At 49.3% G+C, this 26,083-nt stretch overlaps 1 protein-coding gene across 2 annotated transcripts in view; it reads right to left on the reverse strand.

Annotated features, from left to right (window-relative positions):
- Positions 1 to 26,083, reverse strand: part of SLC25A48 (solute carrier family 25 member 48) — a 39,516-nt gene that overhangs the window by 10,648 nt on the left and 2,785 nt on the right. For both annotated transcript variants that reach the window (XM_080804285.1, XM_080804286.1), the window contains exons 2-5: positions 24,054 to 24,097; positions 19,396 to 19,467; positions 17,081 to 17,339; positions 834 to 1,091 (exon numbers count right to left, since the gene is read on the reverse strand). In XM_080804285.1, coding sequence (XP_080660411.1) covers positions 834 to 1,091; positions 17,081 to 17,339; positions 19,396 to 19,467; positions 24,054 to 24,097 — 633 coding nt within the window. The remainder of the gene's footprint in view (positions 1 to 833; positions 1,092 to 17,080; positions 17,340 to 19,395; positions 19,468 to 24,053; positions 24,098 to 26,083) is intronic.

Consider the following 26,083-nt stretch of genomic DNA (forward strand, 5'->3'; position numbering starts at 1 on the left):
ACCTACATATTGCCAAATCCAGGCAGCAGGTATAGTAAGTGCAAAGGCCCTGAGGTGGGGAGAAGCCAGGCATAGTCAGGGTGAAGCAAGGAGACCAGTCTGGCTGGAGCAGAGCAAGCAAGGGGAGAGGAGCAGAAAAAGACTGCAGAGGGTAACAGGCAGCTGGATCATAAAGGGACTGAAAACCACTGTAAGAACACTGATTTTTACCCGAAACAAGGTGGAGATACTGTGTGGTTTCTGAATAGGGAGGGTGAGTAACCAGCCCATGGTCACCAAATGAGTAAGAGAGGATTTGAACTGGGATCTTGCTGACTGCAGAGTCCCTGCTATGCTGTCTTAATTAGCTGTGTGCCCTTGGGTTGGTCATTTCATCTCTCTGAACCTCAGTTTTCTCACCTCAAAAATGGGAAGACTGATTCTTCCCTTAAAGAGTTAATGAAATTCTCACTTTAGAAAGGTTTGCTGTGTCAACATTCAAAAACGGTGAACCCCAATAATAGATTTCCTCTTCAAAGCTCAGTAATACCTAACACAGAAGAAAGGGTCAGAGTACATCTTCTGACTGGAAGTTCCACAATCCCGAATAGGAACTTGCCATTCCCACAGATCCAGAGGGAAGGAGAGCCAAAAAAGAGGGAGACCATTCCCCATTCCCAGGCCTTCCTCTGTCTGGCTCAGTCTGGCACATAGTAGGTGCTGAATAAAGAATTGTTGGATGAGTGGCTAGATGAATCGTGCCCTTTCCTGGGCTGAGAAGGGCATGATAGGCCTCCCAGTCATTTCAGGACAAGGGTCAGCCCAGGGACAGGGGTCAGTACGGCTGTCCTTACCTGCCATGCCACCGGCCAGCCACACGGCACAGGGGCTGGGGCCCGTGCAGGCCTCAGGTGTGATCCACTCATTCAGGAACACATAGGGGATGAAGTAGAGGCAGTAGCCCGGGACATCCCTCAGCAGCATGGCACCAACGCCCCGGTACATCCCTGCCAGGCCCTCAGTCCGCACAATGGTTGCGATGCAATGCACAGGTCCCTGGTAAATGGGCTGCACCCCAAGAGCCACTGCCCTGGGTTTCAAACCAAGGTTAGCTGCAAAGACAGGGAGGAGAAGATGGCAAGTGACCCAGGGGGCAAGAGACGGGCCCATCTCCAGCGATGGAGCCAGCCTGGCCCATTGACAATTTCCACTCCCGTGGCCTGTTGGTTTTTACCAAAACTTCTGACTCTAGCAGTTCAAACCGAGATTCTCAAGTCCCAGCAGGAAGGCCAACACGTGCAGCTAGCTGTACAGCCAGACTGGAGACTATGCCTGCTGGGTGAGAAAGCACCAGGTGCCTGAAGGGCTTTTGGCCAACCACCGCTATGCCTTTGTAAGCAGCATGACTGCGGAATGTCCAAGATCAAAGATGAACAAGCTATACCAAACTCTTTCCTGAAGCAGAGGTTGCAAAATCAATGTACTCTGTGTGTGTATGTGCGTGTGTGTACTTGTGCACAGTGTGGTTAAAAAAAACATACGAATATCTTCTCCTGTTCTGTCAGTTGTGTAAGGGCTAGTATCCAAAATCCATAAAGAACGTATCAAACTCAATACCCAAAGAACAAATAATCCAATCAAAAAATGGACAGAAGACATGAGCAGATACTTTTGCAAAGAAAACATCCAAATGACCAACAAACACATGAAAAAGTGCTCAATATCACTAGGCATCAGGTAAATACAAATCAAAACCACAATGAGATACCACCTCACACCAGTCAGAATGGTTAAAATTAATAAGTCAGGAAACGACAGATGCTGGCGAGGATGAGAAGAAAGGGGAACCCTCCTACACTGTTGGTGGGAATGCAAGCTGGTGCAGCCACTCCGGAAAACAGCATGGAGGTTCCTCAAAAAGTTGAAAATAGAGCTACCCTATGACCCGGCAATCGCACTACTGGGTATTTACACTAAAGATACAAATGTAGTGATCCGAAGGGGCACGTGCACCCGAATGTTTATAGCAGCAATGTCCACAATAGCCAAACTATGGAAAGAACCTAGATGTCCATCAACAGATGAAAGGATAAAGACGATGTGGTATATATATACAATGGAATACTACGCAGCCATCAAAAGAAATGAAACATTTGTGACAACATGGATGGAACTAGAGGGTATTATGCTGAATGAAATAAGTCAATCAGAGAAAGACAATTATCATATGATCTTTCTGATATGAGGAATTTGAGAGGCAGGGCAGGGGGGTCTTGGGGGATAGGGAGGGAAAAAATGAAAGGTAGGATCGGGAGGGAGACAAACCATAAGAGACTCTTAATCTCACGGAACAGACTGAGGGTTGCGGGGGGTGGTGGGGTAGGGATGGGGTGGTGGAGTGATGGACATTGGGGAGGGTATGTGCTATGGTGAGTGTTGTGAAATGTGCAAGACTGATGATTCACAGACCTGTGCCCCTGGGGCAAATAATACATTATATGTTAACCCCCCCCAAAAAAAAGTAAGGGAAAAAAAATGAGCATATGAGATTTGGACCCAGACTGTTCTGGTTCCAAATCCAAAACCCACTACTTAATAACTTCTCAGCCTTGGTAGGCCACATTTTTCAGCCTTTGGTTCCTTAACTTTAAAAAGATAATAGGCCAGGGGCACCTGGGTGGCTCAGTAGGTTAAGCCTCTGCCTTCGGCTCAGGTCATGATCTCAGGGTCCTGGGATCAAGCCCCACGTTGGACTCTCTGCTCCGTGGGGAGCCTGCTCTCCCCTCTTTCTCTGCCTGCCTCTCTGCCTACTTGTGATCTCTCTCTCTGTCAAATACGTAAATAAAATCTTAAAAAGAAAAAAAAAGATAATAGGCCAACTACTTATTGTATACAAAGTTGCTAAGAAAGTAGATCTCAAAAGTTCTCTACACACACACACACACACACACACACACAGGGTAACTATAGGATATGACTAATGTGTTAACTAACCTTACCTTGGTAACCACTTCACAATACACATGCATATTAAATAATCAAGTTGTATACCTTAAACTTACACAATGTTATATGTCAATCATTTCTTAATAAAGCAGTAAATATTTCTAAAGGAAAAAGAAGAGAACAGGTCAGTATGCATAAGACAATATTATAAAGTGCTGAGCATGGTACTAGGAACACTGTAGGGGGAGAATAATTTACCCACAGATTATTACTGAGACTGAGATGATCGGCATGAACTGGGAGGATACATGGGCTGGAGGGCTGGACATGCTGTCCCTCCAGCCTTGGCTAGCAAGCAGTGACTCTATCTCTTCCTTTTAATCTTTCCACCAGGCTCCCGTCTCCTTCTCTGATGCTCACCTCCCCAGCTGTGGACGCTTTATCTCACTTTGACTCCTGACCAGAGAGGCCCCCCAGTCCCAGGGCTGATGCAGTGCACTCCATTCTTGAGGAATCAACATGGTACAGCCAGGAAAGAAACAGAACGAAGCTTCCCTGTGACACATACCTATGTTACCACCTGGGTTTAGTTACCTGTATGTGGCATCTCACTTTGGTTTTGCACATGCTGACAAAGAGGCAATAACTTTCATTACTGAACAGCTGAATTTCCGAGTTCCCCAAACAGTCCCATCCTTATCACATGAAAGGTTAGGAGCAAAGATTCAGGTTCATGATTCTATAGTCCAAACTGAAGATCTGAGAGTCAAGTACAACCTGTCTTTCTGCTCATCCCAGAGGAGGTAAGGTAGAGGGGGAGATTCCTATTTGCTTGGGAAGTGTGCTTGGACAAATGAATCCTGTATTTTCTTTTTGTGCAAGGGGAAGAGACTAATTACGGACTTGTGCATTCAGCCAACTACAGGATGGGCAGGAGGCTGAGTCCTGTTCACTTCCACAGCAGATCCCCCAGGAAGGGAGCAAGTGTGGTGGCCACCCCAGGGGGCAAAGGGCCTCTGAGCTCAGAGCAAGATCAGACACTGTGGTCTTTGAAAGCCCACTGAGATATCATTGCCCACCCCTTCCTTTCCCAAATCCACTATGATGTTGCCAGTGTCACCCTGGGAAATTCTGGGATGAGACAGAATAGATGTAATTGTCCCAACATCTCAACTTTACCTGGGTCACGCTCATGTCCAAGTAGCACTGACCTGACCCAAGAGTCAAGGTTTTCATGAATCAACTACCGGTAGGATGTGGCTCTCAGAAGTTGCTGATTGAAGGAGAGTGTCCTGATAATATTCTGCTTATGTAGAGGTACAGATTGAAAAAAATACTTGCCCAACCTCCAACATGACTTATCAACAAAACACCTGTACTTTTTTTCCTTTTCTTCCCGTGATAAGCAATAAGGAACTTATCTGATATTCTCCCACGTTTGTTATATAAGCAATCTAGTTTTTACTGCTTAAGAATTCTCCATTTATGGCTATTAAAGCAATATAATTGTCATGGGGATTGCCATCCTCTGGAATACTAACATGAATCTAACTGGCAGCCAGCGCCTTCTGAACACAAAGCCACTGGAACTCCTTCTAGCTCCCTCGTCCCCAGCGTTAAAGCACACACACACACAAACACACACACACACAGACACAAACAAAGACACACACACACACACACACACACACACACACACACTTATTTGGAAATAATTTCCAGCTTGCAAAAAAGGGCAAAAAAGAAAAATTAATACAGAGAACACCCTTATACATCCTTTCTCTGGATTCACCTAATGTTAACATTTTACCTCATTTGTTTTATGGTTTGAGTGCTCTCTCTCTCTCTCTCTCCCCCCTCCCTTCTCACTGAACAGATGGCCCTGTCCCAGTGCATAAACTTTGCCTGGGCTGTGTTCATCTCCAAGATCAGTGACCTGACCCGGAATCAAGGGTTTCATGAATGAGGTATGGGTATGACTTGGCTTTTAGGAGTTACTGATAAGAAAGATACTGATAAAAATCTTCCTTGTTTGGAGGTGCCAATGTTGGAAAAACATCTGATAAACTTTGAACTGGCTTTGTCAACAAGACCCAAACTTGTGCTTTTTTTTAAAAGTCCTTTTCCCCAAGGTAAGCAATAAGGAAATTCTCTGTATACACATGCATATCTTTTTCACACATATGTACATAACATTATTTTCTGAACCATTTCAGGGTTAGATATTGAATGGTTCTTTACCCCTAAATCCTTCAGTAATTGTTGCCTAACAATAGGGATACTGCCTTAAATGCCAGAGTAGTTATCAGTCTCATAATATATGTTGACAACACCTTTACCTAATGTACTAGCTATACTCAAGTTACCACTTGATCTTGTACTGACCTGTTCGGCATTCCTCCCTTCACTAGTGCAGGATCTAGTCCAGCCAGTTACTGCACTTAGTCGTCATGATTCTTCAGGTTCCTTTATTCATTTTTGTTTTTAGTAAGCACCACACCCAACCTGGGGCTGGAACTCATGACCCCAAGATCAAGAGTCACACTCTCTGCTGACTGAGCCAGCCAGATACCCCTAGTTCCTTTAATCTGGAGCATTTCTACAGCTTTTCTTTCTTTTTAACGACACCAGCATTTTTTGAGTGTGCTGCCTCCCTTCTTATGAATAAAACCTTCCTCATTTGCGGTTTGTTTGATGTTTCCTTGTTATCACATTGAGATGATGCATTCTTGGCTGAACTTCCTCCCCGTTCTCACCTCTCCTCCCATGAAGACTAATGACTCTCAGGAGCCCCTGGTCTTCTTCTCTGGCCTCCTGTCCTAGTTTTTATTAGTTTCCTTTTTCAATTTGGATATAATTTACATTCAATAAAAGGTGTAGCTTGTAGGTATATATTTGATGAGTTCTGACAATTGCATGTACCTGGGTTACCACACCCTCCTGAGAAAATGACATCTTATACTTGAAGCAACCTGTTTGATCACAGCGCACTAAGACACAGTGAAGATTCCAAGCCTACCTACCCTCTCCTGATTGTTTTTGAAGGTATAGGAACTCTGTGACATCAATGATGTGTCACTCAATGAGAAACAAATCTTTCAGCTAATCGATGGTTGTTACTGGCCCATCTGCATTAACAATAGTGGCATGGACTGTTCATATGGGACCACAAAGCAGAAAACAGAAGCAACTCTTAATCAGTTCCACCAACCAAGAGATGCTCAGAGGCTGGGCCCATCATGGGGAGGCCCCCCCCTTGGGAGGGGGCGTGGTCCGAGAGGCGTGGCCCGGGGAGGCACAGCTTAGGAGGTGTGGCCCGGGGAGGAGAGCTTGAGACACGACCTGGGGAGGTGTGGCTTGAGAGGTGTGGCCCCCCGGGGGAGGTACGGTTTAGAAAATGTGACTGGGGGAGGCGGGGTTTGGGAGACAGGCTGGGCTTGACAGTTCCACTTAGAAAAGAGCTGAATCAGAGTTCTTGGTAACTCTAGCTGTTTAAAGCAAACTTTGGTGACCTTTAAAAATGGACTTGGGAGGTTGCCTGCAAGCAGCTTTTGGAAATAGGCGCAACAGAAATCCTTAAATCTGCATGTTGTTTACGTGCAAGGAACCCAAGGAAGGGGGTGAGGTGCTTGGTGAGTGAGTACTTTGCTCACACTCAACCACCTGTTCTCAGCCAGTTGTTTTTGATCCTTCAGGGCTTAGCCTGGGGGTGTACACGTGCATGTAAAGGGATTCACATAGGGCATATTTTCTTCTGGGACAAAATGTATTTAGTTTCTCTAATTAGAATTTTTTGTTCCAAAATGGGGATTAAGTTACAAATCAAACTTTGATCATTTTTTATCAGGAGGCTTTGCTATTGACACCATTTTTTTCCTGCACTCTAAATGAAGACTCTGTTACCTTTTATGATGATACATATGGATTAAAACTCTGAAACACTCTGGTTGCTTGTGGTTTTCTTTGTTTTCCCAAATTCACTTAGGACCAATTCAAGCTCCCTATATTAAGACAGGCAGGATGTGGGGGCACCTGGGTGACTCAGATGGTTAAGCATCTGCCTTTGACTCAGGTCATGATCCTGAGGTCCTGGGATTAAGCCCCGCATAGGGCTCTCTGTTCAGCCAGGAGCCTGCTTCTCCCTCTGTTTCTGCCTCTCTCTCTCTCATGAATAAATAAATCTTAAAAAAAAAAAAAAAGGCAGGATGCTCAAAGTCAGTGAAATCGGCCCCTACCTAGCTCTTAATCTTCATCAAGGAGCAGAGGACAGCCTATACAGTTCTAAAAAAAAAAACCAACAACAAACAAACAAAAAAACCCTCTGGGTGCCTGGGTGGCTCAGTGGGTTAAGCCTCTGCCTTCGGCTCAGGTCATGATCTTAGGGTCCTGAGATGGAGCCCCACATTGGGCTCTCTGCTCAGCGGGGAGCCTGCTTCCCCCTCTTTCTCTCTGCCTGCCTCTCTGCCTACTTGTGATCTCTGTCAGATAAATAAATAAAATCTTTAAAACAAAAACAAAAACAAAAACCTCTCCTCCAAGCTCCCTCACCTCGACCAGCTGGCCTACCTTGTCTGTGCGGCTGGGAGGCAGGAGACAACAGAAGCTGGGGACCATCATTCCTTAGACTATACGGTGTGGCTGTTTAACTTCACTGCTCTGCCCACCATTGTAAGGTGTCTTGCTTACTGGCCTCTGACTGGGCCCTCCTGGCAGGTGCCTCTGCAGGAGGTAGGAGTTTTCAGGTTTGGCCTGTCCTAACAGATACCCATGCAGCCACCTCTTGAGAGTTCTCCCACTTCGGAGGGCCTGATCCAGCCTAGGTGCAGGCTGGGTCCCCACAGATTTGCCTCTCAGAAGCCAGGGGTTTAGCCATGCATACTGCTGGGCCCTTCCCAGGCACAAACATGAAAAACTTTCATCTCTTTCCTTTCTCAGATATTGTTCAATGTCTTCAATGGGCCATAACTGTGGAAACAGGAAAGGCAGCTGAAATACAATGGCTGGTCACTGATCCACTGCAGTAAGGGGTAGCCAGCCCTCAGAAATACAAAGGTCCAGCCACTTTCTGGAAGGGAAAGGCCCACGAGACTTCTCCTATGTATGCATAGTCAGGCATGAGATGAAAACCCAACATTATTTCTCAACAGGTCACTTTCTACAGAAAATCCTTAATAACTAAGCCATCCACAGATGAGGTCCCGCTGCTCCCCAGTCAGTGACGTGCAGGGTTACCACATTTTCTGTGCTCAAATACTTCTAGGCCAGGGAACTCCCAAATCAAAGTTGGGAGCATGGACTTATTTCAGGGACCCACAAACTGGTAAGCATTATAGGTTCAGAGGACTCTTAAAGTATCTCACATACATGTGTAACCTTTTTTCTCTTACGTGTACATGCTATTACAGGGAACACAACAAAAATTTACTTAAATATACTAATTATCCAATAGTAACTGATCGTATGCGGCTTCTTAATCCACAGACACTGAAGGTACAGCTGCTATTCTGTGGGTTGGACGCCATTTAACGGATTTAAAAGGCATTCCTGGGAAAATCTGGGATTAGAAGCAGCTGAGATTCACTTTGCTGCTCAGCGGCTGTTTACCATACAATCCAGGGCAAGGGAACCCACCACATTGGCCCGCAGTTTCCTCCGCTGCTTAGAAAAGGGGAAGAACAAATAGCCTGCCACCTCTTTCGCTTTTGTGAAAATTGAGTGACAACTGGCAAAGGTACTTTACTTGAGGCAAATAGTCATTCCTATTTTATTATCCCTCTCCTGATGTGACTCCAGTTTCTGGGAGTGCTGGACCTGCCAACCTCAGGCAGCGGTGGCCTGTAGCCAAACCTACTGGGGGAGGTTGTAGATGCCCACACAGAACCAACGACTACCAATACTAGCATTGAGTCCCCAAATCAGGACCATACTTGCCCTCATCAGTTGATATAAAGACCAAATGGATGTGTCATCTGCACATGTAACCTCACAATGGTGTGTTACGTTGTATGCACCATCATTTCATCTCTGCTAACTGTGTGGGACCACAGTTTGGAAAAGATTCAGCCAAACCACCCAGAATTCAAGGACTCCTCTTGAACTGCACGGCTAAATGCCTGGCCTCTTCACAAATTTCTTCCCTTTACTTTTGGGCTGCTATGGCTCCAGCCCTCACTTCCTATTGGCAGCCCACAGCCTACTTGACAAGAAGGCTCAGACTGTAGGGTCCTGGCTTGTCTCCAGTCCCTTGTCATACTCCAGGGATTCCTCCTGCCCTCCCACATAGATTTTCTTTTTCGGGAGTTAAATGGAGCAACATTCAGGGAGTTTAGCATTGGTTATTCTTGATCTGCAATGGGAAAGTCTTGAAAAATCTGCTATATCAGAAGGCTGCTCCTCCCCAAGGCCAACCTGCCTGGAGAAGAGTGTTTTTCTTGGCAGCCATACATCTTTACGGTAGCAATAAAACTATGTTGCCAAAGAGACAAACTGATGTACATGGTCAGGGCCTCTGAGGCCCAGTTGGTGACCTTCCCAGTCAGACATTGCCAAAGACTCAGAAAAATCAGAGAAATGGTTTCATCCCACTTTTGTCACCCTTAGGCTCAGGCAGGCTTTGTGTTCTGGTGTGTGGTTGATGATCTCTTCCACCCAGATCCACCCCTCACGCAGCCCTCTCTGATGTTACCATTCCAGCCCTATTTATCTCGGCTCGCATGCTCAGAAATTCGGATCCTCTTCTCTCCAAATCCTGGCCACATTCTGTCCCCTTCATTCTGTTTGGGCTCTTGAACATGGTAGAGGCTGGCCTTGCAATGAGGTCTCCCTCAACCTCCTTTCTCTTGCCCTCAAAATCCTTTCTGAATTGTCTGTTTTGTTCTCCTCTCCCAACCCAGAAACGAAAGTCTTGTTCCTTCCCCAGCCCTTGGTCTCTGTCCCTAGTGTCACCTCCCACTTCAGCCACTCTCCCTCTTGATTCCCTTTTGCCTACTTTGGTGACAGGAGTTTCCCAGGACTCTGCCTCTTGGGGTAGTAGAGGTGGATGGGCAAGGGCCATGCCCTGTTGCAGCGTGTTACACCTGAGGGAGCACGTCACCCAACACGTCACCCAACCTGAGCCTCAGTTTCCCCATTTGTAAGATGAAGAGAATGACGGCACCTCTTTTACACAGTTGCTGTGACGATTTAATGGCAGGGGTGTGTTAGAACAGTGTGCATGGTATGGGCTTGGCCGCTGCTGACCACAGCCATTGATGCCACTGGAACTCCTCCCTGAGCTCTTTCCTGAGTCTTTCCCTTCATCTCCACCTCTTCCTATCCATAGCTCACCTTGACATTTGCACCTAATTCATGGCCTCAGTGGTCACTTCTCTGTCACACCCCTGACTCCTCCTCCAGTCCCGACATTCCAGTTGTGGCACTTTCCAGAGGAACTGAGCCAGACTCAGCATGTTCTCACTCAAGACAGCCCTCCTGCCAGGCTCCAGAACAGCAGCAGTGACAGTAATGTGTATGGGTGACATGCCCCACGCCAACTGCTGCCTCACACACTTCGCCATTTCATTCCCCGTGGCAGGGTGCGGGGGTGTCCTCCCTCACAGTCACCCAACTGTGCAGTCCTGGGTCAGTGCAGACACTTCCCTCTCCTGCCTGGCCCACTGATTCTCCACCACAGATACCTCCAACTGGCCACTCCCTTCCATTCCCAGAGGCCAAGGCCCTGGGCCCCCTACTCCTGTTTCTCACTTGGTCTGTGGCAGCACACCCAAATCAACCCCCCACCACTACTTTCCCCACCCTTCCCACCTCTCCTGAAGGCCAGATCCACCTTCCTCCCACACAGCTCTGCTCAGGTCATTCTGCTGCCCAAGAGGCCACACCGCCCGCGGAATGGCGCCTAAGCCCATGCTCAGCTAAGTAATCCAAGCTCTTCACAACTCCCCTCTGCGTCTTCCCCTCCCTGCATTGTAGTTAGAACTCTGACCCTGTGCTACGGTGCTCTCCATTCCCATGTGTCCGTCTCCAAAGCCTCACCAGTATTCCAACACCCTATCAAAGGCCACTTCCTATCTGGAGTCTGACCTGCAGAGCCAGACTCTAAGGTTCCAGAGCCTTCCACGGACCATTCTCATTCTGCTACACATCTGATTCCCCACCAGACTGTGCACTCCCTGAACGCAGGGGCTGTGTGTCTAATACCTCTGATCTATCTACTCTGCTTGGATCCCAACAAGAGCTCGGGACATGTTTGTGAATGACGGAGCCAGAGAGTGAGTCCCAACAGGTGCCACACTCAGCCCTCTACCTCCAGTGGCGCCCTCTGTCTCCAGTGGGGCCGGGTGCAGTCTTGGGCTGGTCGGCACAGAGTTAATGCTGAGTCCTCCTCCAGTGCCCAAACTCTGCCTTCTTGGGGCGTTGAGGCTTTTGTGATTTGCACATTAATTAGGCTCTCAACGAAAACACAGACCAGAAAGCTCCCAGACTGGGGAAAAGTTGAGTGTCACTGGCCATCAGCCTCTAGGACGTGACTTGGCCTGGGCAGAGGAGGGACTGCTGGCCTCTGGGACCACAGCCCTGAATTCCAGTTCAGGCCCAGCAGGGCACCCAGAGAGGCTCATGCCCACACCAAGGGTGATGATGACTTCCAGAGGGAGAGTTTCTTCATAGGAGCCTTACAGTGCAGATCAAGGCCAACTGAACTCAGGCCAGCCTCTCCTTGCTGCCAAGCGGTAGGGACTCCAGGAGCAAACCTCCGTCAAGTTGCACAGTTTTCATGAGGGGTTACTGCTGTTTAGTATGCAACCCTAGTCGGGGCCAGATGGAACTTCCCTCCCAACTTCAGCCACTGCCGATGGAATGTGGTAAAAAAAAAAAAAAAAAAAAAGAAAGAAAAAGAAAAAGAAAAAAACCCTTCTGTATAATAATTTCACAGTATGTGCCAAGAATCTTAAAATGACCAGACCCTTTGACTCATTCATGAAGCAAAGAGCCCACACATTTAGGAAAATAACCCTACATGAAAGCAACTCCATATGGACAGATTTCCTGATCCAATCATTATGTTTGAAAGAGCATGAACCAGCAACAATGTCAAGGTCCATCCCTACGAAGATGTGACCTAAGTTCAGTATTACAGCAAACATCTATTTCAGGTGTTCAGTGTGCCAGGCCTGATGCTCAGATCGTCATGTGAAATTCGTCATCCCATTCCATCCCAGTTATGAGGTAGCTACCATCGCTATGTCTGCTTTGCAGATGAATCAATGGAACCTTGATGACTTGAGGGGAATTATCTAGAATTCCTGGGTTGTGGGGGAGAATTAGAAGCAGGTAATCGAACTCTAGAAACTGAATTTTTGCCACGTTGCACCATCCCTCTCAAGACATGTGTGCGTGAATGGACACAGTGATGGAATAATGCACGTCTATTTTAAATATTAGTCTATTGTTAATCATTTTAGATGCCATTTTCATAACATGGAAAATGTTGTAATACTAAGTTAAAAAGAGGATATGAAACTGGAGGAGAACCACTTCTTAACATATTTTATCTATGCATTTAGAAAAGGAAAAGGGAACACATTACTGTATTCACAGTGACTGGATTTGGGTGGATGGACGTCTTCTCCCTCCACATTGACTGTTCTAGCTTGTGCACATTCTCAATGACAAGTCAGCACTAATAGTTCATCAGGATGAGCTCAGTGGCTTTCTATTTGCAAGACTTCAGGTAGCTTACCTCTTACCTCGATGCGGCCTCTATTCTACCTGTCACATGTCCCAGATGCCAGAGGCCTCCAGCACTCAGCTTCAGTATATGGGGGCACTCCCTCATGGCCCATCGTCTCCACCCAGGAAGTGGTTGGGGCTTTCTAAGGTAAATCCACAGACTATGGACAATCCCACAAGCCCAGCCTGAGGCTGCCTGGAAACACCCATCTCAGCACGGTCACCCCACAGAGTGGGCCTGACCCAGGGCTGAGACCACAAGCTCTCAGGTAGCACTAGCCCCACACTACCAGCTCCATGCTCTGCTAGGCTTCAGGGTGTGGTGTTCACATCTGCTTTTGTTCTTAATTAAATTATATGACAATTTCCAATTCAGGCCACATGGCATCCATCACCTAGAACAGAGCTGAAGCCACCCCCTCAGACAGGATGTGGGCTTGGCTTGCCACAGTCCCCACCACTCCCTATTATCTCCCCAGCACCAGAGCAGACACGTGTGGGACCTGCTGCTTTTGTAACAGCAGAGTCATAGGGGAGTGAAACATGTTTTATGCTCACATTTCGAAGAGGAAAAGTGAGATGTGGGTTAGCAGGGCTATGGGTGTCAAGATAAACGGAAGAAGTTACTCACTTATGTTACATTCTTGGTCCCAGTGAGTCTTTGAACTTTCCGTCTCTGGCCTAGAGGGTCTCTGAGGGACAAGTAAAAGAAAACCACATCCTTTCTTCCTTCGTGGCAAGATTCCTGGCAAAAAGCACTGCCTACCTGCCCTCCTCCAGCCCCAGTAGTGATCCTGCCCAGCCACCAAAGACCTTCCCCCAAGCAGCTGGGGTGGAAGGTGAGAAACAACAGGTCAGGCAGAGAGGGGCTGCCCAAAGCCATGGCATTCAAACCCACTCCTGGGAATCCAAGAGCTATGCCCACTGCCTGAACAATGTTATTTTGGAGACATGCTCCCAGCCTACTTCCCCCTTCCCGTTTGAAGCTGGATTTGGGATGAGTTTGTGCAAAGGTCCAGGTGTTATGAAAGCTGCCATCATCTCAAAATCCCAGGGCAGAAGCAGAAATAGCATCAGTGGGCCGTGAGTCGGAAAGCCTGGGGCTCCATCCCGGCTCCACTTCCCACTAGGGGAGTGACCCGAGGCCAGCAACAGAAGCTGCTAATGCCTCAGGCTCCCCTTTGTTAATGTCTAGGAATTGGGTTGCTAGAAAGATTAAACACTTACAGAGCTCCTAGTGTAGTACCTGGCGCAGGGTAAGGGATCAGTAAATACTGGCTATTCTGCCCCCACTGCTATGACCTGGCTTCGCCCAGATCAGAGGCTTGAGGAACACAGCTCAGGTGGACCCTCCACTCTTGGTTTCTACTCTCCCTGCACTTGCTCGGGTAAACTGTCTTTGTCTCTAGCTGTCTGCTAAGCAGCTGGGCCCAGGTGTTAATGACTTAGAACTCTGTAGGGCTGGGGTGCCTAGGTGGTTCAGTGGGTTAAGCCTCTGCCTTCGGCTCAGGTCATGATCCTCAGGGTCCTGGGATTGAGCCCCACATCGGGCTCTCTGCTCAGCGGGAAGCCTGCTTCCTCCTCTCTCTCTGCCTGCCTCTCTGCCTACTTATAATCTCTATCAAATAAATAAATAAAATCTTAAAAAAAAAAAAAAAGAACTCTGCAGGGCTGAGAAACCCTGGTCTGCAGGAACCTCCCTTGGCTTCTTGTTGAGAGCCTTCCTGAGTTCACACAATGCCAGTTCCTGGCACACTGAAAAGGACAGAATAAACACATGTTCATTTTCTGTTGCTGCCTCAAGGGACTGACAAAAGAGGATAAGTTTCCTTCTGGCACTATGATGAACTGACAACCTAAAGCCACAGACTGTGGCCTACCCACACAGGAGCAGAGCCAGGAACTCACCCTCCTCGGATGCTGTTCAGTGCCTCCTATGGTGGCAAGGGCAGGGAGAGCACCCTGGACCCCATGTTCTCACTGCTCAGAGAGCTTATCCAGGAAACAAGGCCCCAGAAGGATCTGGACTTCCCAGGTAGGCAGTTGTTCTCCACAACTGCTCAGGCCCTGGTGAGCAGGCAGGGGTAACCCTCAATGTAGCCGTGAGCATGTGCACAGACCTGATCTACAACAAGCCCTCCACCCTCCTTCCACCTGCCCCAAAGCCCTTCCTGACCCCCAACCTGTCCTGATCCCTCCCCACCACCACATCTGGAGTTGCCCAATTGCTCTCTGTTGGAAAGAGCATTACAGGACAGATAGGATGTGGACACATCTTCACCACTGCATCCCTAGCACCTACTTCTGTGCCTGGCATACAGCAGGTGCATACGTAGCACATTGGATAAACATGTCCCTAATATTGGCTGCTACTGCACACCCAGCTTTGGGACCCTTCTTGGGTCTACCCATTCTTTGACAGCCTCCCATCCTTCTTCCGAGCTCCAGAGGCTTCTAGCCTAGCCTCAGGATTCCTTGTAGTTCAGGATTCCACCTGCCAAGTTAGTTACCATTCTAGCACCCTCTGCAGGGAAGGCAGGGGTGGAGGAGGACAGGACAGAGGATGCAATCAATTAATTTACCTCCAACTGTCCCAGGTATTTATAAGGAAGGTGTTTTTTTGAGAAACATCTCCTTTGGTGTCCAGGCTCACTGTGCCTCACCTCGCCCAATATATAAATGCATGCCTCCCCTCCTTCCTCCCCTTCCAGGGTCAAAGCGTCAGGTTGTGAAGGAGGCAGGTCTGCCCCCAGGAGCAGAGGAGACCCATCACTGGTAATTCTTCCAACATCTGGACCCAAAGAGTCTGAAGACTTAGGGAGAGAGATTTCCTCCATACCTGAGACTGACACAAGCTTTTCTGAGAGAGGGATAGAGCCAAATGTGAACGTGGGGGCCAGGCCTCCTCGTTCTCAATCTGCTCATGATGCCCTTCATTCCTCAACATGTTTGCTTTTGTCTCTGGGACAGGACCAGATCAGGGAGCTTCAAACACTTCTGTGAGGTGCCACCCTTTGGTGAAACTAAACTATACCAAGACATGGCTCAGTATGTCGAGTAGAGGGATGTGGAAACCCCTTGCCCTGTATCTCTCTGAGTGACCCCAAAGATGGTACGCTGCGACCCTCAGGATGAGCCAGCCTTCTGGGGTCCCCTGTCACCCCACATGCTGACAGTGACCACTTAGTGTCCCTCAGGCATGACCCGACATGTTAGGGCAGCTGGCCCCAGGCTCTCCACGGGCCCCAGTGAGGATAGCAGCAATAGGGGGTATACAGTACTGTCCTGGAAACCTCCTGGGCTGGGCAAGATATGCAGGCTGAATCAAGGCGCCGGGGCTGGGGACAGGAGAGCTGCTGGGCTGGAATGCTCCCGAGTGAACTCTCTGGGCTTTGGCTGCAGAACCCAGATGAGCCCAGCCAAGCCTGGCCTCTGTGGGCAGAGGGCTCAAGGCAACCCACTCAGAAGGCTGCCAGCAAGAGGGGTCTTGTCCACAAGAGCTGTCATCCCAGATCAGATAACTGAGGTGTCAGGAAGGACCACAAATCCAGCCCTTCCCTTATGCAGACAGGAGACGGTGGCCCAGGCAGGAGCAGTGCCTTGCCTGAGGAGACAGAGTGACATCAGAGCCAAGAACCACACCTGGAGAGAGTGAAATCTGTCTAAGACCCCAGCTCATCCTTCCTCAAGAGCTGGCACCTTCTACTCCAAACAGCAAGCACCTTCCATTCTTTCCATCCTCCTTTAGGCAAAGCACAGCAGACACAGACACTCCTCTCTCAAGAGGAAGGAAGTAACACACTCAGCCTGTAGTTCGGTTTAACACACCAAGAAATGAAGTTCCAACCAGAACGTCAAGGAGGGGTCATAGGTGGTGCAGGGGTGAGGCCTCCGGGGACACTCCCTGGTGTTGGGGATGGGTGTGGTTTTGAGACCCATGAGTCCCTCAGGGCCCCAGGCCTGATTTAATGCTCTGGGTTGCTCTTCTAAAATTCTTAATCATTTTTGAACAAGGAGTCCCCCGCTTTCCTTCTGCACTGGACACCACCAATGATGCCACTGGTCCACTGGTCCTCACCTACCAGTCATTCATTATCTGTGTGGCCCTGTCTAAGGGTCTTCACTTCCAGGAGCCTCCACTTTCTCCTCTGTAAAACGGACACGGTCATAGCACCCACCTTACAGAATTGTTAGGAAGACCAATGAAGAGACCGTACCCAGAATGCTAAGCAGGTGGCTGGCATGGAATAAATAATTGGAATAAATAATGACTGTTTACTAAAATTGATCAAAATGCTAACTGAAGACTCTTAGATGACAACGCAGGTTCTCTGCTCAACAAAAAGGAGACAAGCAGCCACATCCCAGATCTGGTGGACCAGGGAAGGGCCACTGGTGCCCAGACGCCAGGCCTCTCCCCTCCTCTTACCTTCCCGAAACGGCTGTGTTTGCATCTGCAGCCGGATCTTGATGAGGTCCACGGGCGTCCCCAGCCCGACGGAGACCACGCCGGCCACCATGCTGGCCAGGAGAAGGTCAGACAGTGTGCGGGACCGGCTGGCCTCGGACTCCCTGCCGTGGTGCTGGCTGAGGAACCGGTGCGTGTTACTGAAGACCCCAAACACCACCGAGTTGTAGACAGCGATGCTGGCAAGGGGAAAGGACATGCCCTTGAAGAAGCCGAACACCTGTGGGAAAACCAGGGGACAGGAGCATGAGGGCCTTGGGCTGTCTTCAGGCCAGGTGCCAGGCTCCCCACGTGGCGCTCGGCATAGACCCTGCCCTCTTGGAGCCCGCAGGCTGGGGAGGTGACACCACGGGAAAACTAAATCATCATGTCGGTGACAAGAATTAAAAAAAGGTTGCTGATGTGATGGGAGGGACCAGGTGGGTGAGTGAGGGGTGGCTCTCCATTCCCCGGCAAGGCATAATCTGGCCCAAGGGAGGAACCCACTTCTGTAGGCAGTTCTGTTTCCTGAGTCTGGGTGCCCTGGGCCTGGAACCCATATTTGCCACCAGAGTGGCAGTGTTCTTGGGCTGGAAAGCTATCAGGCTGCATGGAGCCCTCATGGGCAGTGGACTTGCTGAGCACCCCACATAACTTCCTCATTTGCCACTCGACCAAAAGCATTCTCTAGGGCACTTGCCATGGGCCAGGCCCTGGGGGTCAACTGTAAGAATGAAATACTCGCTGCCATCACTGAGCCCACATCTGGGGGTAGGAGAGGGGAGGGTGCAACAGATAAACTGACAGATGATTAAAATTCAACCTGCTAAGGGTGTGGTAAGGGTCTGAGGGGAAGGGAGCTGCAGAAGGACAGCACCAAGAGGCTTCCTTTGCACATAAGCAGAGACCACAGCAGAGGGTGCTGGAATCTGAGAGGAGAGGGTCCTTTCCACACTGAACTCTCAGGGAATATCACAGACACTCCTCTGAAATCTGGAATATTCCACAGGCCCTTGAAGGAGTCAGGGCAACACTTATTTTCAGCCCCGTGCCAAAAATGAAAAAGTAGCAGGAAGCTATTGTACCAACTCCAGGCTGCACACAAACCTGCTAATCCTGACCTGGTTCAGAGGTAGGACACCGCACACATATGCACACACACCTTCACACACACGTGCATGCATACACACATGCACACACACCTCCTCCCCACCTCAGGTTCTTCTTCCAAAACAAGCTTCCTCAGATAATGAGGGACATCACTCAGCCTTGAGGTGCTGTGTCTCCAAGGAACACCTGCAGTCCCCACAAAATGGCCCAGAGGCAGGGGGGAGGGGTTGCGGCTGGGGCTGGCAGGCACTGTGGAGAGTGTGTGCCCAACAGCAGAATCAGGGGCCATCTCTCAGGGAACTGGGGAATCACACACCACCCCAAACAGTTTGCAGTCCATTGTAAAGCAGCCCAGCAAGAGAGTTTGAGCAATGCCCTGACACAAAACACACCTCTGAGGAAAAGGTTCAGGCACAGGCAGGAGGCTCCTGAACCCCAGGGCACTTGCTAGGATGGAGGCTGTGGAGATGGTGGTCGACAAGAAGGCCACATTTCCAGGTACTCAAGGGAAAGCCCAGGGCTGCTATCAACGATTTCTTTAAATCATCAAGTCATTTCATCATTAATTAGAAAATGTATTTTAAATTCCCCAAAGCAGGGCCTTAGAAAGTCTTTGGAAAGCACAAGTTCATTCTTAAGAAGGGCATATGATACATCTTCCACAAAATATTATTCGCAATTTCCTCTTTGGGAAGGAAAATCCTAGATCCCCTGCCTTCTAGCAACCTGAGGGACAAGCCAGCTCTGGGCATCTGGAATCCCAAGAGCCTGGCTCCCGCCACCCCAGGTGAAGGGACGCCTGTGAGCAAATGGTTTACCGGTCTCACCTTTTGCTCTGAAAACTGACAGGTCCCCCTGTTTCTGCAGGAATTTTCCACTCTGTGATTCTAAATTCCTCAGAATTTCTCCAGAGAGGTTTCACAAAATCAGTTTGTTCCCCCCCAAATAACAGCACACAAGATGGCTGGGTTAAGTTTAGGGGACATACAATATTTGAGGCATGGTGTGAGACAAGGAGAGAAGAAGCAATACGGAGCCAGAAGCGATGAGCAGGAATGAACGGGCCTCCAGCCTGACGGGCTGGTGTCGGGGCTCTGGCCGCAGGGCCCAGGCCCCGGGCAGGCTTCGAGCTGCGTGCAGGAGTCCCTGAGGGGGACAACTCCAGCCCCTGTCCTGGAGGCACTTACACTCTCCCTCCTGTACACCGTGCGGATGCAGCTGAGGGTATTCCCATAGTTGATGCCGGCCTGCAGACGAGTCTGTGGAGAGATGCGAGGAGGTGAGGGCCCAGGCCAAGATGGTTTGCATTCCCACTGCCCCAGAGAGCATGGGCTTGTGGCACCAAGGCCCAGAGAGGGGAAGACCCTGCAGGCCTTTCCTGGCCCAGCCAGGAAGGAGGGCAGGATTTCTGTCCCCACCAGGCTGGTGCTCTGTCCTCTGCCGACATTGCCTCCTTCAATGTCCCCTTCAGGCCTCGCCGAGCGTGGCAGAAGCACTCTTGGGCTGAGAGAAGAACAAAAGTCTCTTTGTTGTTCGAAAGCGATGTTTGTTGAGGGACATGATGCCTGCCTCTTGAGTGCAAACACTTTTCAGGGCTCTGCCCCATCTGCTGCCCATCACTCTGCCATCCTAAGTATTCCCTGAGTGACCCGCCATTCGTAGCTCCAGAACCCATTCATCTCTCACTGGGATGGTGCGGGTTTCCCCACTGGCTCCTGCTCCCTCTCAGGCCTTGGCTTGCATCTACACAACAGTCACACTGATCATTTCTGATAAGAGCGAATCGCTATTTACAGCTCACTGGTGGCTTCCCACCAGACTCAGAGTAAACCCCCCACTCTCTACCAGTATCAAAGAGGCCTGGGTTGGCACAGGCCTGCCTCTCAACCCTGCATGTCCTTTCCTCCATGCCCCTGCCCTCTGAGCCCACCACGTGGTACATCCCCCAGTCCCTGGCCTCACTTTCCCCTCCCCCACCCTGCCTGAACTCTCCACTGGTTCTTCCTTCCCCCAGAAGGCTCTTCCTTCAGCTCCTGCTTATCCTTTGTGTCTGAGCTCGTCATATCTCTGTTTACTCTGGGTTTATTTGGGCTCCCTCTCTATGGCAGGGCTGTCTCACATTTCCCTCTTGTCCCCAGGCTGAGCATGGCCCTGGCACGTATCCCCTTTGCACCGGCTAAATGAGGGACTAGAAGGGAAGACATGGTGTCCTCTATTGGAGGTTGGCTCTCGTGACCAGGGGCATCAGTAGACAGGCACAGAGAGTCTGAGGAGACTCACAGAAGTGTCAGGGCACCCCCTCTGAGCCTGGTAAGAAGGAACTCCAAGAACCACAGGAGCAGTGACCGCACCCTGCCCTTAGTCCGTGAGGACTAAGACCCAGAGTGCAGCCTAACACGTCACACTAACAGCCTGAGCTCAGTGTGTAGACAAGAAGCAAAGACTCTGGCAGAACACACATCATAAAGGTGATGGTCTCTGAGGTGAAAATCACAGGAAATGTTTTTTCTGCCCTGAGTGGTATTTCATGGCTGACTTTCTTATAATAGACAAGGGTTACTTTCATTATTTTCAATTTACATCATTTAAAAATAATGTTAAGTATACAACTAATATGGGAATAAATTTTCTTAGTGAAAAAAATTCAACATTCTCCCTCCTCAATCCACCCTGCCCCCCTGCCTGAGCTAACCAGCATGGCTAACAGCGTGGCTACGAGCTTGATAGGCATTCATTCATCTCATGGGGTTAGAGACCCCGATGGCCGTGGGAAATCCACAGCACTCTCACAGGCATGACAGGTAAATGGTAGTGTGTGTTTTATAAGTGTTACTTTCATAATAAAAGAAATGTAGCAGGTGACTCATTCAACCAGTACGATTGAATGCCTGTTTTCCAACAGCCACTGTTCTACTCTCAGGAGACTTTCAGCAGTAGAGGAAACCAACTTCCTGGCCTCGTGGAACTTAGAACTAAGTGGGGATGGGGGGGTAAAAAGAATCAATAGTAGGTAATTCCCAAGCAAATATCTATGTCTGCTGAGGACAAGTACCATGGCGAAAAACAGACCTGGGGGTCAGAAGTGTGGGCTGGTTGAGGGAAAATGCAGTATTTAACCATCGGGAGGTGAAGACATGGGGGAAGGTGCAGAGAGATGAGAAGCGGGCTCACACAGGTGGGCAGACCCACAGAGCTCTTCCTTGGGGTGGGGTATCCCCAACCAGGACAAGAATGTAGGCGAGGGGACTTGAGCACAGGCCTCCCTCTTTCCCCTATTTAAGGCTGGTGTGGGGGCGATACTCTCCACTGGCCCCAGTGCGGGCAGGGCTGCCTCTGGGGACTGAATCCCCAAGAAGGTTCAAGTTCCACTGAAAAACTCGAGGGCCCGAGTTACTCAAGCAAATCGTACATGAGGAAGCTCAACCTAGGAGTCAATCCTAGGTCATAGAGGAGTTTTAAAACCATGGAGCAAGGGTCTCCCAGCCATACTGAGCCCTTGGGAAGGCTGCCACGGAGGCCAGGCACATGGCACACGCCTCCGGGGCCTCAGTTACAACAGGGGCTGGAATTTAGTTGCAACAATTGCATTCTTGGGGAAGTACTGGGCCTCTTCCAGAGCTTATCTCACAGAATCCCACAAATGCCATGCAGCCTGGACACTCTCCCCATTTTACAGATGGAGAAAGCTGACTTCTTGTGTTAGTTCTCCTACTGCTGCCGTAAAAATTACGACAAATTTGGCGGCCTACCACATGCATATTTTATTCCCTTACCAGTTTGCTGCTGGTCTAAAGGCAGCTGAGCCCCGATCAGGAAATCCTGGGCATACTGCATCAGGCATAAACCTGAAATGCACCAGCTGGGCCAAGAGGCAGGTGAGAATCTGCATCCCAGCTTCAGGGCCACTGTGCAGCCAGGGGCCGGCCCTCCCACTAGTGATGGGGCAGCTATGGGCAAGGAAAGAGCCTCTAACCTAGGTTAGCAGCACAGGAGTTTTTAGCTCGGCTCTTCCCAAGGCAAGCCCTGGGACCTCAGACAAGTCCCAAGGCACTCGCAACAGACAAGCATGTGTGTTCATCAGGATGGGAACTGCTCACTCATGACTGTGCCACAGGGACGATCTTCACAAGAGCCCTGCTGGGAGGTGCTTTTTGCCCATTTTTCAGATGAGGAAAGCAAGGCTCGGGGAGGTAAAGTGCTGCACCCTGGTCACAGGAGAGTAGGTGGGCAGGCTGAGAATGCACTCCAGATTATTCTGACTCTAAAGCTCTTGCCTGGACCTTTCTAAGACAGGGACTCCAGAGAAAATGTTGCCAGAAGAAAGGAAAGAAGGAGCATGTTCTGGAGAGTAACAAGGGCCCTGGGCCACATCCCTGGGTTGGGCCCAGGCCAGCCATGTAAGCTGGCGTCACCTGGCTGGTACCCTGCACGGGGAGGGTCTCAGGCTGGGCAGAGACTGGATTTGACGTATCAGGAAGGGTTCCCTCAGAGACTCCAGGGGCAGAGAGGACAGGAGGAGGAGCACTCCAGCCTTTTCAGGTGGCCAGACTTGCCTCTGTGGGGAGGGGGCACCTTCAACAAGCCCCTGGCCTGGCGGGAGGTAAGGGAAGGATGCTCTACCAGAGAAACACAAGAGGCAGCTTGTGCCAGGAATGTAGCTGGAAGGCCCACGGGGGCAGGGATGGGATTTGCCTGGTCTACCACTGATGCCTTGCTATTCCCGTACCGTCTACACATAGAACGTGTCCAGTATGCGAAAGTACGAGAAAAAGCAAGGCCCATATGGGGCTGATCCCCCATCAAGAAGAAAGCAGGCCTGGGCTCTGACCTAGGAGGGGCTCACTGTCAGAGAGGGAAGAAGACAGGGCAGTGGGGCGGGGGGAGGCCGGTGTGTGATTGTAGCAGCCATTTGGCGAGAGCCAGAGCAGCTCATCTTAGTGCACGATCCAGGCAAAGTTTTAGATATGACTGTGCAAGTCAAGGGTGAGAAGGCACTATTTGAGACCATGCCCCAAGGTATGGCTCTGCAGTCCTGTTCACCACTGAGGACAGGGGGCAGGGATGGGGGTGGTGTCAAAAAATGTCCCTTTGTAGAGCGCCTCATTCCTCAATACTTTGACACCTGGCATGACCTCAGGCAACCCCTTTGCCCTTCCTGGGCCAGCTTCTCCATCTGTAGAACAAGGGGCATGGATGAGCCCCATGCCAGAAGGCCCTGTTGGGCCCTCATGCCTCCCCCACTTCCTGGAGTTATAATGGCTCCCCATTCCTAACCCAAGTCCACAGACCTACTCTGACAGTGAAGGCCTCCCAGGATGGAGTGCTGACCCACCTTTCCTGGCTTCTGATCTAGAGCAGCTTTTGTAAAACCGCTGCATTGGCCAAACTGGCCATGCTGGCTTTTCCCAAGTGTGGCCTGCACACGGTGTCCCTACCTCAGTGCCTTAGCTCTAGCCTGGAGTATCTGTTCTCATCACCTGAAACCCAACCTTAAATTCTGGACTCAGCTGCCACCTCACGCCTGAAGCCTTTCTTGTTCCTTAGTTGCACAGACTAGCAAGGGATACTTAGCATTGCCTTGGCTCCCTCCCTCACAGCCCATGAGAAGCTGGAGGCAGATATGCGACATTCACAAAAACAAAATCACTGCCAAGTAACCAGAGGAGAGCAAGGATTCCAAACCAGTCCTCCCAGCGCCCCACCCCACCCCCACCCCCAGGGTTGGCACAGAGAATCTGCCTTGGGCTGGAGACTGTCTTGGGATCAGAAACGGCAGACACATTCCTGGAGGCAGACTCACTCCAGGCCGCTTTCCAAGAGGTAAAGGCAAACATGGCTGAAGTACCTTGACTGTGTCTAGAGGGTGGCCAACGATGACACTGGCTGCACCTGTTGATCAAAGAAGAAGAAGACCTGGTCACTGAACCCTGGATTCCTCACATGTACCAGCTGGCTCTTGGGATAAGACAGACAGCTTGGGCACTCACATTCACTCATTCAGTCAATGCCCAGTTACCAGAGCCTCCCCCGACCCACTGCAATGTGCTAGGCACTGGCCCAGTCACTGAGGAAGGCAGAGAAAATGAAGTAAAACCTGGGCTCTGCCTCAAGAAACAAGCACCCCCCAAAAAGGACAGTGAAGGTGCTGGGACAACTGGCGATCCACATGCTTAAGAATGAAGCTAGACCCCTACCTCATGCCATATACAAAAACAAACTCAAAAGAGACTGAAGACCTTAATGGAAGCATTGAAACTATAAAAATAATTTGCTGAAACACAGGGGAAAAAACTTAGACTGGTAACAGATCCTTAGATAGAACACCAAAAGCACAAGTCACAAAAGGAAAAATAAATTGTATGTCACACAAATTAAAAATTTGTGTGCAGCAAAGGACACTATCAAGAAGGTGAAGACAAGTTATGGAATGGGGAGAAATATCTGCAAATCATATATGTGATAAGGGTCTTGTATCCAGAATTTATAAGAAATACTAAAAACTAAAAAAAAGTATTTTTTTTTTAACATAGGCTTCATGCCCAACACGAGGCTTGAACTCACAACCCTGAGATCCCAAGAGTCTCACATTCCACTAACTCAGCCATCCAGGTGTGCCCCCCCCAATTCTTTTTTTTTTTTTTTAAAGCAAAGGATGGGAAGAGACATTTCTCCAAAGAAAATATACACATGGCCAAGGTGTACATGAAAAGATGTCTAAAACCATTAGACGTTAGGGAAATGCAAATCAACATCACAGGGAGATTCCCCTTCATACCCATTAGAATGGCTACAATTGTTTGTTTGTTATTGTTTTTTTTTTTTTTTTTCTTAAAGGCAAACATTAAGCGTTGGTGAGGATATGGAGAGACTGGAACTCTTGCTCATTCCTGGTGGGAGTGTAAAATGTTGCAGCCACTGTGACAACAGTTTGTCATTTCTTCAAGAAGTGGAATAAAGAATCACAATATGATGCAGCAATTCCACTCCTAGATAGAGAGCTAAAAGATCGGACCACGGGCACTGGAATAAGTACATGAACACATATATTCACAGCAGCACTATTCGCAATGGCCAAAAGGTGGAAACAGCCCAAATGTCCATCAGTACGTGAGTGGGTAAATGCAATGCGATAAATCCTTGCGATGAATCCTGTTGAACATCAATGGGAATGAAGTGCCGATGGCCTTGCAGTGTGCAGGAAGGTGGAGAACGACACGCCAGGTGCAAGAGACTAGACACAGAAAGTCCCAGGGTGTCTGATTTCAACTACTCGAATTATCCAGAACAGGCAAACCCACAGAGACAGAAGGCTGGTTAGGAGTTGTCAGGGCTTGAGGGGAGGAGAAACAGAAGTGACTGTTTGATGGATCCAGGGACTTCTTTGAGCAGGAGGAAAATTTGGAACTAGACAGAGCTGACAGGTGCATGACACCGTGGATGCACTAAATGCCACTGAATCGGATGCTTGAAAATGATTATTTCTAGGTTATGTGATTTGTGCCTCAAAAAGGGGGGAGGGTGTGAAGAGAAAACCTGGAAACTTTTTGGTTACCTACAGTTCAGTTTACTTCACTTTTTTTAGACCTCACTATTAGCAGGTGTAGGTGGGAGTCATCTTAGCACCTACCTCATGATTCCATTGCAAGAATGAAATAAGCTAACGAAGGTCAAGTACTGGCAGAGTTCTAGCTCTAATAGGCTGTCACTATCCACTTTTAGTTGGGTTTTTAAAATTTGTTTTTTGTTTTTGTTTTTGTTTTTAAGAAGGCTTCTCTGACATGGTGATGGAATCTCTGGATTTTTCTTCTCACAGAAAAATGCCGATCTGCACACACAGTCACAAAGGCCTGAACAAATTCCCTGCCACGCTGAGGA

Source organism: Martes martes (assembly GCF_963455335.1).
Source record: "Martes martes genome assembly, chromosome: 5".
Classification (NCBI taxonomy): Eukaryota; Metazoa; Chordata; class Mammalia; order Carnivora; family Mustelidae; genus Martes; species Martes martes.